This window comes from Ceratocystis lukuohia (assembly GCF_044167205.1).
Source record: "Ceratocystis lukuohia strain C4212 chromosome Unknown Supercontig1_pilon, whole genome shotgun sequence".
Lineage (NCBI taxonomy): Eukaryota > Fungi > Ascomycota > Sordariomycetes > Microascales > Ceratocystidaceae > Ceratocystis > Ceratocystis lukuohia.
This window is the reverse complement of record NW_027263520.1, coordinates 1,300,953-1,316,673: the sequence shown is the minus strand read 5'-3', so window position 1 is coordinate 1,316,673 and position 15,721 is coordinate 1,300,953. Positions and strand designations below refer to the sequence as shown.

Below are 15,721 nucleotides of genomic sequence, written 5' to 3'. Positions count from 1 at the left end.
ACATAAGCCTAGTCTGTTTCTTCGTCATCCGAGGGGGATTTCCAGACCTTACTCAAATCCGGTGTCCTGCCTTCGCGATCTTCATGGCATCAAGAGACATAGCAGGGGATGGGGAAAGCATGCGTGCCGCAATCGCCATACTTCGTCGAGGCCTGTCCCTTGTGTTAGACTAGCTTTCCATGCAATCTCGACTCACTAACAAAGTTCCGGGAAACTAGTCGTGGGGCCCGACAGGCGCACACGCCCCCGACGCGCTGGATAGAGAGCCCTGCTAGCTTTATAGCCAGTCTCGTGAAAGTCATGGGACATGCTTGAAAACTATGCTTGCTTGCCATTCCTGGCCGCCCAGGACTGCCCCCGCCTGGGACCTACAGCCGTGTTGCTGCAAAACAGTCGTAGGCAGAGGTTGAAAGACACATACCACGCAAGCATGTGTGTCCTGTAGGCGTTGAATATATAAAAGCTGAAGACAAATGATGAGGTTGATGCTAGTTCGACATTACCTAGTACAGTGATATGCCGCCTCAAGACTCCGTGTAGACACACACATACATACATTGCACTTGGGCACAGTGAATTGCTATTAGGTTGTCCATACATTAGAGGCTGTTGGTTTTACAGCCCATTCTTGCAACCTAGTGTTTCCGGCTACTTCACGTTAAAAAGCCACAGCATGTCACAGAAATTAGGGCGCAAGCAAAAGTATATAGTTCTATGATGGCCAAGCCAAGCGGCCTCACAATAAGATCTCTTAAAGTATGATTAAATATGAAAGGAAAAAAGATGAAAATATGAACAAATGAGAAGAAGAAGGACATGTTCCGGCTAGCGGGACAAAAAAGAATAAAGAGAAGAAGAAAATAGATACAGGCTTTTCAAAGCACATGTCATGCTCTTGGTGGCTGTATACTAGCTACTTAGCAGCTAGCACCAGTGGGGATGCCCTTGCACTTGGTTGAGGTCTTACCGCCGGTAACGCTGACACCGGACCAGGTCCACTTGGAGCACGAGGCACAGAGGATGTAGACGTCGGTGCCGGAGGAAGCAACGGTGCCCTTGACATTCTTGATGGTGACATCAGTGATGGGAACGCCAGCAGTGGGTGTACCGGTGGGGGAGCCGTTCTGGTAGTCCTGCTCAATGACAATACCGTACTTGGCAATGTTCGACAGGGTGATGCCGGAGTAGGTGACGCCGCTGACCGAGCCTGTAGCGCCATAGACAGTCTTGATGCGGACGCCATTGTCCGAGTCGCAAATCTGGCTGTTGGTGATGGTGACACCAGATACAACGTTGTCGCTGCGGCCACCGACAGAGCCAATGGAAAGACCGTGACCACCAGAGCAGTAGCCGTTGGTGAAGGTGATGTTGGTGCCAGAGTTGATAGCCAGGCAGTCATCCTGGTTCCGGATGTAGGCGCCAGAGATGTAGACACCGCTGGACGAGCCGACGTCGAAGGCATCGGTGTTGTGGCCACCACCAGCGTCACCAGCAGAGTTGTCGATGTTGATGTCGTAGACACCCAGGTTCTTGGCACCGTTGATGCTGAAGGCCTGGACAGGGGTGTTGATGACCTTGAGGCCGGTGATCTTGGAGTTGATCATCTTGTGGGCGGCGAAGAACTTGGGCTTGGTCTTGCCACCGTTAGAGCCCTTGGTGTCCCACCAGCGCTGACCCTGGCAGTCGATCTTGGCACCAGCAGCGCCAGAGACCTCGATTCCAGTGCCAGCAACGGAGATAAGAGGGCCCTCCCACTCCTTGTAGCCGAAGGTAGTGGTTCCAGCAAAGATGACCTGTTGGGCAAAGAAAGCTTGTTAGATCTAACGGACTTGGGACGAAGATGCGGCCATATGAGCAACGAGAATTTCTGGCGCACAGAAGCAAGTATTTTTGTCTTGGCGATCATAAAAGTCTTGGCTCTCCCCCCAAACCTAGAGCCAAGCTTTTGGGCGATCTCTTGGCAAGTGCTTGTATTAACGACAACACAGACAGCGCCACCAAAATAATACTTGGCACGCAAACAGAACAGAAAAGCAGACACGCCATCAGAAACAAAGATTCTTCTTACCTTGGTGTTAGCAGCCAGCTTGGTAAGGTCCAGAGTGGTACCAGCAGGCACAGCAATGTTGTTCAGAGTCACGGTCGAGCACTTGGAAGCACCACTGATGGCAGCAGCAGCAGTGGTGAATGTGCAGGCGGCCCGTTCAACCAGGATGGGCGTGGCAGAGGCAATAGAGGCGGCAGCAGCCAGAACAAAGAGGGTAGGAGAAACCATGTTGGGCAAGAGATTGTGGTGTTTAGGAAGCCGTTATCAAAACAGACGAAGAGTGTGGGATAAGATAAATCCAAAGAAGAAAAAAGAAAGACTTGGTTAGGAGCTTGAGAAAAGAAAGAACAAACGAGTTACACAGTAACTGTAGAAAGAGAAAGAAAGAAAAGACTGTTGAGGGTGGAAAGAAAGAGTGAGCAGAGGACTGGAGGAGAAAGGGAGGACAAGAAGACACAAGACGGCCGGATCACGATGTCTTCTTATACTCCTTGGGCCACCGCAAGCAAGAGCCAGTCCAGTGTCACTGACCTGGTGTGAAGTGTACCAGCCAGGCAGAGTGGCAGAGTGGATGGCCCATACCCTGCGCTCCTGGCCCTGACTATCCTATCTCTGTTCTGGCCCGGGCCCAAGGAGCATGAGCTACACAGCCGTGAGCGAGCTTCCTCTCTGGGCTGGCTCCGAAATCCTAACTTTAGACGTGCTTCATTTGTCCATCCAATGTCAGCTCCATCGTCTCGCTCTTTCTTCCTTCTTGCAGGGCCCCCTGCAGTTCCAGTTCCCTGCTGCCTTACACAAGCAACATGAAGTTCTAGTCAGGAGCCCTGCATACTCCTAGTTGCTCCTCTTGCCACTAGACAAGACAACCCTGGCGCAACTCCACGCAGATACTCCTGAAATTTTATTTAGAGTTGGCCGTCCCAGCTAGCCGCTCTAGTGTTCTCGCATGCTAGTGCTTCTACGCCTTTTCTTGTTCTCTCGTATTTGCCTCTGTTGTCTCCTGTGATGTTGTCTCCTGTGATGTTGTCTCCTGTAAAGTCTCTATTCTCCTGGCGACTGGATTCCGCGCGTCGATCCTTATCCCCCTTCTTATCCAGCAGCGTGCGTTCGGAATTCGTTCATATCGCCGAAGTCCTCACGCTCCTTGCTTTCTCCATCCATGCATGCGTCAAGGGTATAGCAAGGCCCTACTGCATATATCATGTAGACATGACAAGGCCCTGTTTTTCTAGGTTTCATGTTCACCACGCAAGCCTCCCAAGTCAGTCTCTGTTTGACATGATTCTGTGCGTTGGAACAACTTTCCGAGCTCAACCCCAGAGAGAAAAATAGAAGAAAAAGAGAAGCAGAGACTCTTCTCCGGGCCCTTTGCCATGACACTCTGGACCCGCGCCAAGAATGTTTGGCCATTAGTTTCCCGCTTTTTCTTGGCTTTTCTGCATCTACGGTACATCCCATCTTGGCTTCAGATGCCAAGGCTTCTTCATGGTATACCGTAGAACAATCCAACACTAGCCGTTCGTCCCTACTTGTAGACATACTTAGGTCAGCCTATGTGCTGCTTGCATTCTCTTTGTGGCCTAGTCTTCCCAGTTCTATCTCGTAACCGCTCCAATGCTCTGTTTCAAGCTCGTTTTCCGAGCACATAGTTTACTGCAGTTACATACTAGTCTCAGCCCAAGGCAAAAGGCTGGAAACATGTGATTTAAAATCATCCGCCCTGCCGCCTGCTTCCAAGGTATCCATATTGGCAAATAGTGGCGAAGTGGACAGGAGTCCAAATCCTAGCGAGCAAGCTGGCTAACGCTGGAGCCTCGGGGCCAGCCCGAAGACTGGGGACTGGGGACTGGGGACTGGGGACTGGGGACTGGGGACCGGAGACTGGAGAATAACACCATGCTATCCTTTCTTATGGAAATTAACGCCGTTTCCAGACTATTGGTGGCCATAATTCTCCGGAACTTCCTGCTGTGCTTAATATCGTTGTCATCCTCGTCGCCCTGTTAGCCTTCCAGGGCCGTCTCTTTTCTCGTCTATCCTGCCCGCACACCACGCTCTTCTCGCCTCGCCTTCTCTGCGCCCTTCTCTGCCCCCCTCTCTGCGCCCTCCTCTGCCCCCCTCTCTGCTCCCTGCTCTCCACGTCTGTGATGCCCCTTTTCAAAGCCCGTCCATTTGCCTGGGATACTCCACTTTGTCGGCACGGCTAGATGCTCTACTAGCTCGTCTTCACGAAACACACTCATTAATGCCCCCTTTAGGCTTTCGCTTTCGAGGCGATTTAACGGCGTTTACATTCTAAATCACACAGACTGTCCTTTTTCCCCTTCCCCTCGCTCGCATCAACCTTCGCGTTTTAAGAAAGAAATAGCACAAGAACGCTGAATATCAGTCATTTGCGGACAATTTTCCCCATCTTTTGTTTGAGCCTCGCCATAGCTGGAACATTTCACTCCTGAAGCCGACCAGGCTTTGCCAACAAATAGACGAAAGATGTCAAAGCTGAGGTTAATCTAGTTCATCCTGGAGGAATTTAATCGACATAGTATTTGCTCATATTAATTATGATGTCTATTCTTAGGGTTTAAGCCAGGCGCTAAGCGCTCATAAACAGCTGCTGGGGTTCCCAAACAGCGAGACTATTTCTATGACATATGACCTCTGCGAAGATGTATGTTTGTTGTCTCAGCTGCTATAGTACTTGCAGTATAGCTGCTATAGTTTCTATGGCGATTATTAGATTCGTGGAATAATAATAATGCCTAGGGTCTCTTGTTGTCTCGTCGTCCTTATTGTTTCAGCCTTTTCTGTACGCCACAAACTGTCCTGGCGACAAGGGAGAAATGTAATGCGCCTTATCGATAATCGACTTGTCTCCACCTTGTTGTGGCGCTGGTCTCAAAATAGCTAGATTGCCTTGCTATCTTGGAACACATCGCCATTTTGCTGTTGGCTGTAGCATTGGGGTCTTGGTCTTGACGTCAACTACTACCAGGCAATCAACCAGCCAGATCAAATCAAAATGTCTGCCAGAAAGGACCAGCGCCGGATCGATCTCAGTAAGTCGCTCTCCTTCCCTACTACTGCCCCCCCACCGCGTCTCTCTAGCCCGGCGCTGCATCCGAAGTCCATTGCGCGACTGGCGCTTTAGCCTCGACACCATCAAATAAACCCGACCCGTACTCGCGCCTTAGCTATCTCGTTTGGATACGCGTATTCGGAGGCCAAACTAACAATTTACCTCTTTTCTTTTTTCCTATAGTTGTGCCCTACCAGGAGCCCGCTCCTAAGGACAATGAGTCGGTCGATCTCTCATCCAGTTTGTCATCTACCATGCCCATGGCTGCCATGATGACGCGCAACCGCTACTTTGGCTGGTAAGATTTGCTTCATTATTGCGCCCCCGTGCCACTGTTCTCCTTTGTCTCCTCAACCAGCGTGCGACTCGGGCATTGGATAAGGCCGGTTGATACGCACTCCATAATACGGAAGCATAAACCACCAGGTCACTGGACTGAGTGAAAGCCTGGTTGGAAGTCGCAAAACATTGAAACACAACGTGATTTAATATCCCCTTCCTCACGGAGTTTAAAACCACTAACATGGGGTATTTCGAGCTTATAGGGGGTCATTCTTCTTCAGCATGCAGAGCTGGCTTGGGGAGAGTGAAAGCACACGCAAGAGCAATTCAACACCTGGCTACTTTTCTGTTATAATGTCCTGTAGGTCAACCCACATTGGCCAGTGCTGGCTCTATCCGCTGGATATCTCGAGTTGATGCTAATATGAAGACATGTCTGCTAGTCATGGCATTGGTCGTCACCTATCTGCCCATGTTTATGCCTCCCCCTATTGCTCGGGGCACCAACACCGAGGCACCCGCTCCCGTAGCTCCTGTTTTGTAAATCTGAGTAGTCTTCATGAAGCGGATGTCGGTAGAGCTGTTGCGTCTTGGTAATGAGGCAGGCAACAGTCGTGCTTGTTTTGCTGGTTGTTTATGTATAGCGAGCGGTCTTGTGATATCTTGATTGGAATGGTGATGGTTGACTGGGTATGTATGCCCCATCTATTTCAAGACTATAGATGCAGTAATTTATATTGAAAAAAAGGATGAAAATGAAAGATATTTTTGTTTGTTTGTATTATTTAACGTCTGCCGACCGGTTTTCCACAGCAATATGACGGCAAAAATGAAAGAGAGAAATGAGGTGAGAGGGAGGGAGGGAGGGACCTTGATTGGTATCGTCTTTGTGAGCAATTGAGTTAGTTCTACGACACGACCATGATGCCGGGCGAGAGTTGCAAAAAGAAACAGCGTGCCATAACCATGAATCGAACATGGGTCACGTCGGGTTACTGAGGACAAAGACCACAACGACGTATTCTAACCACTAAACTATTATGGCTAGCGTATTAAGCGCTGGAAAATTGTCACCAACTTCATTCCAAGAAGGAAGAAAAAAAGAGCGTTGGGCGTCGTTTTATCTCTGTGATTCTTCCAGTGGACGTTAAATATATTCAAGTTCAAGTTCAACAAAGCTGTGTTTAGCCTCGCCTCGCCTGGCTTGTATTCTCACAATCAATTTGTGTATACAAAGAAGTCGCCGAGGCCTGTAAAAAGCCTTCAGTTGTCAAGCCCTCTAGCCATGGTCAGTGTGCATCATCCCCTGTACTGTTTCATCCTTGCTACTTTGTGCTTCAAGTTGGGCAGATGAGGGCCCCCCTGACACCCTAATGTCACAGGCTCTAGAAGCCTCTGGGAACTGTATTGACTAGGGCTGCCCTGCCTAGTCTTTATTGCCGCCCCTTGACCTGGCAGGTTTCTTCTGCTTTTGACGTGTTCGCCTTTTGCCTTGCAAGGAAGGGGCCTCCCTCCTCCTCTGGATGCGAAACCTTGTCTCAGACTCGCCAGAACAGCCAAAGCCTTTTCTTGCTCTCTCCCTAGTCGTCCACTGCTTTCCTTCAATTTCCTTCCCCCTTCTTCTTTTCTTCCTCCTTTCATTTCCCCGTGAAGCTAACAAATCAATTATCGTGCGCTATCCTACGCTACTCTACCACGCTGCCTGGCAAAACCTGCACAAGTTGCCCTGCGATTCTTAGGACCACCCGCGCGTTTGAACGAGAAGCGCTTACCCTTCTTCCTTTTTATATCTTACAGCTGGTCTGGTTTTTCTTTCTATCTTTTAATATTCTCATCATCTTTGTGTGTTGATCCTGCGCCCGAACCAACTCGAGGCATATGCTCCCTGTTGTCCTGCAATAAACACTTAGAATTCAATCTGAAAGGCCTTGTTAAACACAAAAATGAAGACCTCCGCCCTCTACCTTCTCTTTGCCGCCTTTAACTTGACCAGTGCCAGTATTCTGATCACACCGGTCTTCGCCGACCAGGTCCTCAACACTAGGAACAACGGCGACTGTCCATATGGTGTGGTAACACCTGAGGGTTGCGCGTAAGCTTAAACTACCGCCTTCTACTTCCGTCCACTTACATAGCATAGCATGATGTGTAATTTGAGTGGCTCTTTAGGTCATACTTTTGATTGCTGACTTCCAGTGAAATAGGCCGCTACGCAAAAGAAAGCCCAGTAAATGATATTTGGGCTGTGCAATAGGAAAACGTCGCATGTATATATATATTGCCCTTGATACGTTGCCATGCACTGGTGTCATGCATTTCGTTCGTGTAGGGCTTCGCAATGATACAGATGCAATATAAGCAAAACAGCCGAAAGGCGGCGCTCAGTTAACTGTTATCCCCGAAGGGCGATGCCCATATCAAGAGAAATGTCTTTGTGCAGGTCTCCGCACACCTGCGTCTGCGTATGCTACCATCTAATCTTAACTAGAAAATAAGGAAAAAGAAAAAAAAAAGAAAAAAAAAGTAAAAAACTCTCTAATCAAACCCCTTCATCTAGCTTAGCACTGTATGTTATACTTTCTGCTAAGATCCGCGTGCATGACACCCCAACTAGTCTCATCAGCCACGCTGCCATCGTCTCCCACAGCAGCAGCCTTGTTCGGCTCATCAAAGGCCTCAAATGCAAACACTTTGAAGCCTGAGTCAACCATGGCGCAGATGCCCTCCTCAAAAAAGCGAGCCGCATTCTCAACGCTCGGCACGGCCTGCTGATACTTGGTACCTTTGCTAGGCCAGCCTGTTTCTCCCACCCAAAGCTCAGGTTTGCTCAGCGAGCCCGATATCGACTGGATGTGTTTAAAGGCCTGCATGATGGAGTCGAAGAAAACATTGGCAGCATTGTTGATATCTTGGCCTTGCCAGTATGAGAAGGCGTTGGCGAAGATTATATCAGACTCGTTGATCACAGCGTCGCCTGTGCCGTCGTTAAACTTGTTCCAGCTGTCAGCAGTGCCGACCTTGTACTGCGGTGCGCTTTGCTTGAAATCCTTGATCTTGGCTGCCAGCTGAGGACCGGTGAATTCCTTGCGGTATAGGGTTTCGGAGCCAACAGCCACCGCATAAATCTGCTCCTTATATCCTGGGCCATACTGAAGAATGGCACTCTTGTCCAGATTATACGAGTCTTCGGGAAAGGCCCTGTAAGTATACCAAAGAACACGGGTTAGCGTCACTGTGCACATAACTTCCATCATACTAACTTAGAAATAGGGGAAAACCTACCAGATACCAAGCACTACCTGAAAGCCCTTTGCCTTGGCCGCCGGAAGTATGTTTTTGGCTGTGTCGCATTGGCCAGCAGCATATACACGCACTAGTCTAGAGCCCGATGCGGCAAGAATGGCATCGAAGTCTGCTTCATATTGTGCTTGCGTCTTGCACGAGTTGTCCGGGTTAACTGCACCGAGAGAGAAGCCCAGACTGCCGGCAGCGGAAACCAGAGAGGGGACAAGAGCCAGACCGGCCGTGACAGTGGAAGTAAAGCGCATGTTGGTTGGTTGGAGGTCCAGTATGTATTGAACGTGAGGACGGCTTTATAGCGTAACCGTGACAGATTTGGAGGTATAAATAATAAGCAAGAAAGAAGGCGAGTCTAGAATGTAATACAAATAGGCCGCTGGCTATGGTTCGCACAACGCAATGAAACAATGAACCAGAGTAGACAATACGACAAAGTGCTGTAAAAACGAACCCTGTGTCGCACAGGCAGGCAGAAGGCAAGACAGGAGGACAGGAGGACAAGAAGTATAAAGGCTAGTGGGAGATTTCTATCAGATGCAGAGGGTTGAGGAGGCTCCTGTTTCTATACTTCTCCTCCCTCTTCTCAGGGCCTCGCACAGGTTCTTTCTCTTGCTTTGTCGTTGACTACCTTGGCTGTCAATTATCATCATATCACCACCACCCCCCATCGTATCCCGAACTTTCCCCTTTGATCTCCTTTGCTTCGCCTCGCTTCCCTTGTCTACCTCATAACCCTTTTCTATCTCCTAATGAATTGTCACAATTCAGTGCTTTAATTCCTCCATCAACTTCACAGGCTTTGCTAGCAAGGGAGATATATTTGACAACAATGTAAGGCGATATTTCCCTCCAGAGCTCGTTCTTCGGTACTTCAAGCGAATTCTTCACTGGTATCTGGCCAACGGTATGGAGGTTCTCGATTCATAGATCCAGACTTGTAGTGTAAACAAAGCCGCTAATCCACATTGCGCCGAGCCGTCAGACCAAGCCTTTGTTAACCTTCAGGAACCAGAAAAACCCTAGCAAATTTGTCATCTAGCCCACCACTTGCTAGGGATCATATCGTGGCAAGGATTTATCTAAATTACACCCCTTATACATTCTTCTGACCCGTTCTAGACCACATACTTAAGATTAGCTGACTAGTAGCGGGAATTTGGTCTGCAGGCTGGGTGTCTAGAGCTGGAATGATGCAGGTACGCTTGCTTGCTAAGCCATCTGTGTTGTCTTGGGGATCGGTGTTATTACTATTTGGTGCATCCCACCTTGCGATAGGGAGCAAGGCATGTGATAATTGTATGGCGCCTTTTTTCTTACAGGTTTCTGGTATTTTGTCTTCTTTTTCTGCAAGGACACAGTGATTCTATAAACGGTGCGCTCAGCTGAGGGCGATACCAATAAAAGCTCAATTGAAAGCAAGGTTATGCCAAGATTCCTACACTCGTGACTCGGAAGGGAGTAGGGACTAGAACGGTAAAAGATAGTAGTGATATTTAAACCATGGAAGAAATTATATAATCAAGAACTTCTTGGTCGGTCAGTCGACTTCAACCCTATAAATGACAATGGAATGTCGGACTGCTGGTAAAATAGCGCCATGTACCAGCTTACATGGTATATCCGTATTCCTAAAGTCGCCGTGGAACGTAAAAAAGGTAGTGGTGTGAGGGAGAAGTAGACCTAGCCCAGGGTTTTGTGTGTTGTAAGATAAAACTTCAAAGAAAAAAAAGAAAATAATACTGCTCCTTGAGGGAGACGATAAGCCAAAGTCGCTTTGTCGCCTTCGTCGTTCGAGAACCAGCAGGCACGACGAATCGTTGATTGTTGAGCCTCTCTCCACATCTTGCTGTGGAACTAGAAGTTTCGAGACCAGCATGGCGGGCCAGCCGTGTTCATGTTGGTCAGGATGATATGTAGCGAGAAGAAATACTAAGGGGAGGGAAAAGAAAAGAGAAAGAAAAAAAGAGTCTAGATATGTGATTTACACAAGTGAAGAGGGACCGCAGGGTATAGGAAAGGTGAATGGCGAATGTAGATAGTACTCATAGCATCAACGAAAGTGCTCCAAAAGCGACAACCGCTGCCATGAGAGCGCTCTGAATGGGTCGGTCGGCGCTACTATCGATGTTCCGGCCGCTCCCTCCACTGCTTTCACTACGCGCGATGTGTGTAGTCTTTCTCGTTAGATGAAGCATGGGATCGCATTGTCCCTTGAATTCACGTGCCCGGTTAGCGCCGGGAGGTATCATCTGAGGATTTGAACCACAGTTGACGTAGCTGGCAAAATGAATTGCTGGGGTATCCATGTCGAAAACGGCTAGATACATTTACTCATGTTAGTGGACATCAATTCGAAACACTAAGACTAAGAACCATTGGATTGCTTCTATACTTACCATACACAGACCTGAGGAAAGAGTCCCCGAGAAGATAGGTACTGTTAGAAGCCTCAACGCCGAGGTAACAATTCCCGACGCCCATGTCCCACAGAAACTCGCTTACAGGGACGTTGACAGTGTAGTTACCAAACGTAAAATCAACAGTGCCGCTGCTGTCACATGATGTTTCGTAGAGGCCCCGAGCCCGGTCAAAAGTTGCATCGAGCGACTTTGCCAATTTAGTGACGACGTTAGTGGGCAAGTAGGACAAGGTAGCTCCGCTGTCAAAGAAAACCAAAGCAGACGAGTCAGGGAATGTCTCATGTTGCTCATCTGTTGTGACTCCCACAGAGCTCATTTGAATCCAGTATCTATGCAGCTCCCCAGGGTTTGCCGGTGGAATGATAGGCTCAGTGTGAAGCTTACCAGCAAACTTTTTGGTATCAACACCGCCAAACGTGAGGACGCCGCCACCAGGGTCAGTCTTGGTTCCAAGGGCTAGACTAAAGCCATGGATGTTGGTTATGTTTTGAAGCACCAGTTGGTCAATAAACGTAGGATAGTTTAAGTTGTAGCCTTGCCCAAAGGACAACCCAAGGATGCCTTGGTTCATGTCGTGGCTATCCATAGCGTTGCCAAAGATAATGTCGTCAACCACGATATCAGAGCCGGGTAGAGCGATAGAATCAGAGACATAACGAATCGTAACAGCACCAATGCCATACTGAATCTGACTCTGCAAGGCTGATGTTTTGCTCGTAGATGACTCGTTCATATCGTAATACCCGCTGTTTAGACATTGCTGTTGCTGCGTATAGGACTGGGCGCGGCCACAGTTGGGGTTTACCCAGAGTTCAGAGGAGCCCGTATCAATAATAACGCGGACTGTCTGACCAGGAGTGCCGATACTGAGCGCAATGTTGTAGCTGACGGAAGAAAAGTTGTAAACCTGAATATCGGTATCGTCGACAGTCCGGCGAAGCAGCCTGGAGGAAGAGATATCCCGGGCTTCTCGAATCAGGTCAAAGGAAATGGGAGTCGTAGAGGAGGAGACCTGTGTTGGAGCAATGGGGGAGAGAGCGGCCGGGACAGGGTGGTTGTTGATAGAGGAGGGAGCACCAATGACAGTAGCCACCAAGAAGCCCAGGAGGACAGAAGTTGATGCATGGTATGTCATTGGTGCTGTAGATAGAATGGACTAGGACGGATAAAATAAGCTGGGTTGAGATGCTGAGCAAAGAGACGCAACGCAATAAAAGAATAATTAGGAAAAAAATAATGATTGCAGCAGCTCTGAGATTGAGAACTTGGACCTGGGCTAGGCTAGAGTAACGAACACACAGGGCGAGGGTGATAGATTATTCTGGTGGCGGGCTGACAAAGTAGAGGGATAGATAGAAGGAAAGCCGTAGACGGTGGGGAGAAGAGAGGAATAATTAGAAGAGAAAGCTGGCAAGCTTGTCTTCAGCCTTTTGGGTCTTTTTTCAGCCTTTTTGTTGTGCTGTGGGACTGATAAAGATTAAACGATGAAGGTGCGTAAGTGGTTGGGCTATTAGCGGAAGGGACGCGAGATGGTGTGAGAAGTAGTAGTTGCCAGAAGTGCGGGTGGGATAAGGTACCTAGAAGAGGAATTACCGGCTGATTCGTAGATGAAGGACACAAACGACTGAAATATGCCGGCCTTTGGTGTACCACGATATGGGAGAAGAAAGGTACAGCTTGGTATTAAGGAAAAAGAAAGCATGGAAGATCATATACCAGCGTATTAATTAGGGGAGCTTGAATGAAGCTTTATTATATAGGTTCTCTGTTTGTATTCATCAACGCTACGTGGACTACATGCCGTACCACAAGCACACCATGACGACGTACTCTATGTTTGACGGCGATCTTCATAGGCTAATGGAAACTTGGTACAGTATGGAGAGCTAGGGAGGAAACGCCAAGCGAATTTGCAGTCGAAATAATGAACATTCATCCTCCACTAGGCTATTTTTCCATGCGCGGGGCTATTATGTAACAACATAACAACGTCTTGTTGTGTTGCATTCTGTCAGTGACGGTTAAACAGTAGCGATGTGTGTAATTTAAAGGGAAGAGGGGCTTTGTGCTCTAGAGCTGGAATCTAAACTTGTGGAACTAAAGGGACTGATCACCAGTGTCCGTTGTCCGTAGTCTCGCAAGATCAACATTGGAATGCCCTTCGATGGGCAAATAGGGAGATAGATTGAACCTGTTCTGTTTCCAGGTCGGTTCTTGCTTACTATGCGGGAAGTTGCATAGCTGATGGGACAGAAGAAAAAAGGAATACGCGTCAAAAGCGGTAGGGTTTGTAGGCCTCAGCTCGTTTTAGTAACCTCTTGACACCCCTCGGCTCATCTGAGTCCAATCTACATGAGACTTTCTGCTTATCTCTATAGACGATGGCTTAAACCATAGGGCAAAGCACTGGGTAATTGGTTGGTTGATCTAGGGCACGCTGTCTAGGACTGATGCTAGCTTGTGAACTGATGTCAAATAACAAGGCCAGTTGCTGCTCCCACGAATATGTCTTGAATATTTAACGGAGCAGGTGATTGACGCTCTATGGGAGGCGATGGAAGATTATCTATGACGAGCCTTGAACTAGAAAGGTATATTGAACATATATATCTGATATAAATGAGAGGAATAAGATTTAGGATGCACCTGCGAAAAACAACAAAAGATACGAGGGAAAGTAAGCGGCCACCATTACGTCAGTACAGCGGCTAGACTAGGTACTACCTAGGTGCCGATTAAGTCTCGGTTGTCTCAACTAACGGGGAGCGAGGCGCATCGCCGTACATGCGGAACTGTATAAAAATTATGGCATCCTCAATAATGGTTCCGGCCGAGCCAAGGAACCACGGGAGGGCCTTGATCAGGTAGTCTCTGTCTTGTGAAAAGGCAAGCAAACTAATTGCATATGTTAGGTTTCCTGTTAGAGACAAAAGGAAGAATAATAATGCCAGCCCTTCGCAGGACTTTTCATGGTAGTTTTTTAAGATTTGGGGAATCCGGGCGCATAGGTAGCAAAGAGCGCTTATATAGCCCAGGATCTGGCCAGCTACAGCCGAGAAGCCATGAAGAGTTTGCGAGCCAGTTGAATCACTAGGGGTCTCACTCCAAGCACCAAGCTTAGAGGACATGTACCAGCCTAAGAAACCAACGATATATACAGCAACGAGGCCTAGAATATTATGGAGCCAGGGCTTGGAGTCGGGAGTTTCGTCTTCGCCAGCAACAACCTTGCGTATGGGATCAATAACCGACTCTTCATGAGTGGAGTGCTGGATATGAGATCCGGGTAGGCCAATAGAAGAGCTTCTGTGGCGCAAAAGAGGTGCTTCTTCGGATATTTGAGCGGCGGCGGCAGCAAGAGCCGCTTTTTTCTGGGCGTTGAGTCTGTTGTAGTATACACACTGACTGATTAGGATCAAGTCAGCGAAGCAAAAGTAGGTCGCAAGAGCCATTGCAGTTGGTGCTAAACCCGTCAAGAGCGAGCCTGTAGTAGAGACAAACGTGAGATAGTTAGTAATGGCTTTTTTCCTCAGGGCGTATTTTGCGACTGGTTGGTTGATACACGGTGTCCAAGAACAGACATCTATAGTTGTACAAGAAACAGTCAAGGTCGCAGTGTGTTGGTCTAAGCATTGGCCATAGTAAAATACTGTAAAATGTGGGAGAGAATTGTAGGGATAAGAAGAGGTAAAAAAAGGTCTACTGGCAACACTCAATAAGGCAAGAAAAGACACCACTTACCTGATAGATTTGTGATATCACCACATAGCCAAATTATAAGGAAGGCCATTGAGAGGCCATCGGCGCTTTGAGCTTTGTAGTTGGCGATAAGCTGCGGAGTCTATAATCATGTAGTAAGAACATTTAGCGACTTAGTCTGCATAATACTGAAGCATAAGGACGTATATTGGCACGACGCGGCTCAAGAAGCAAAGAGTAAGAACGTACTAGAAGACATATCCAAGCAGTGAGACTGATGCTTCCAAAAATGCCAGACATCGCCGTCCCAGCATCTTGTCCAGCGGCGACAGCTACGGCCCGCGCTACTAATGAGGCCATCTTATCGCACAAGTAAATAACAGGTATTGGGCAAGTGGAGGGGGTATCAAAGGCGTATGGATATGAGACGGGAGGGGAGCTATGACGACCCCAATGAGCTGCGCGCGATGTATGTGCGATGGTGCGGACGACGGTGACGACTCGTTTGTAAGAAATTCGCACTATATAATAAGATAGAAATACTGGAAAGCTTGGGGAGCAAAAGGATAAAGGAAAGAGAATCAACGCATCTGACTAGCTATCGAAAGAGTTGTCTTAGGATACTTTTAAACAAGGAGTTATCGTTCTGATAAAGCATGAGTACAAAGAAAAGTTATTATGAGCGCAAACAATCCGTGACTCCATGCCAGGATAGATATCTTATCAGCCCCAGCAGACCAATAGGAATCGAGAGATAACAATTAGCCCACAAGGGAAGGATGCTGACTAGCTGACTTTTCCGCTCTCTTTCTTGTTACAGAAGGTCTTGACTCTGTTAACGGCCTGCACAGGTCGTTTTCAGGGCGGCTTCAAGCTAGGTTCTTAGGCTGATCATTA

At 48.1% G+C, this 15,721-nt stretch overlaps 5 protein-coding genes across 5 annotated transcripts; 1 reads left to right on the top strand and 4 right to left on the bottom strand.

The window, feature by feature from the left end:
- Window positions 1–917: 917 nt before the first annotated feature.
- On the bottom strand, window positions 918–2,275 carry HOO65_010341 (Endopolygalacturonase 1; the record flags this gene model as incomplete). Its single annotated transcript, XM_071005850.1, has 2 exons — window positions 918–1,793; window positions 2,069–2,275. The coding sequence occupies 2 exons, from the start codon at window positions 2,273–2,275 to the stop codon at window positions 918–920; spliced, it is 1,083 nt and encodes a 360-aa protein (XP_070862163.1).
- A 2,791-nt stretch (window positions 2,276–5,066) lies between these two features.
- On the top strand, window positions 5,067–5,949 carry HOO65_010340 (uncharacterized protein; the record flags this gene model as incomplete). Its single annotated transcript, XM_071006082.1, has 3 exons — window positions 5,067–5,103; window positions 5,307–5,421; window positions 5,790–5,949. 3 exons carry the CDS (start codon window positions 5,067–5,069, stop codon window positions 5,947–5,949), a joined length of 312 nt encoding a protein of 103 aa, XP_070862162.1.
- Window positions 5,950–7,963: 2,014 nt separating this feature from the next.
- On the bottom strand, window positions 7,964–8,953 carry HOO65_010339 (Glucan 1 3-beta-glucosidase; the record flags this gene model as incomplete). The annotated part of the gene is made up of 2 exons (XM_071006041.1): window positions 7,964–8,603; window positions 8,688–8,953. The coding sequence occupies 2 exons, from the start codon at window positions 8,951–8,953 to the stop codon at window positions 7,964–7,966; spliced, it is 906 nt and encodes a 301-aa protein (XP_070862161.1).
- A 1,794-nt stretch (window positions 8,954–10,747) lies between these two features.
- On the bottom strand, window positions 10,748–12,260 carry HOO65_010338 (putative aspartic-type endopeptidase OPSB; the record flags this gene model as incomplete). The annotated part of the gene is made up of 2 exons (XM_071005779.1): window positions 10,748–11,022; window positions 11,102–12,260. 2 exons carry the CDS (start codon window positions 12,258–12,260, stop codon window positions 10,748–10,750), a joined length of 1,434 nt encoding a protein of 477 aa, XP_070862160.1.
- Window positions 12,261–13,860: 1,600 nt separating this feature from the next.
- HOO65_010337 (putative vacuolar amino acid transporter YPQ1) lies at window positions 13,861–15,184 on the bottom strand (the record flags this gene model as incomplete). Its single annotated transcript, XM_071005864.1, has 3 exons — window positions 13,861–14,588; window positions 14,867–14,966; window positions 15,074–15,184. The coding sequence occupies 3 exons, from the start codon at window positions 15,182–15,184 to the stop codon at window positions 13,861–13,863; spliced, it is 939 nt and encodes a 312-aa protein (XP_070862159.1).
- Between the last annotated feature and the right edge of the window lie 537 nt (window positions 15,185–15,721).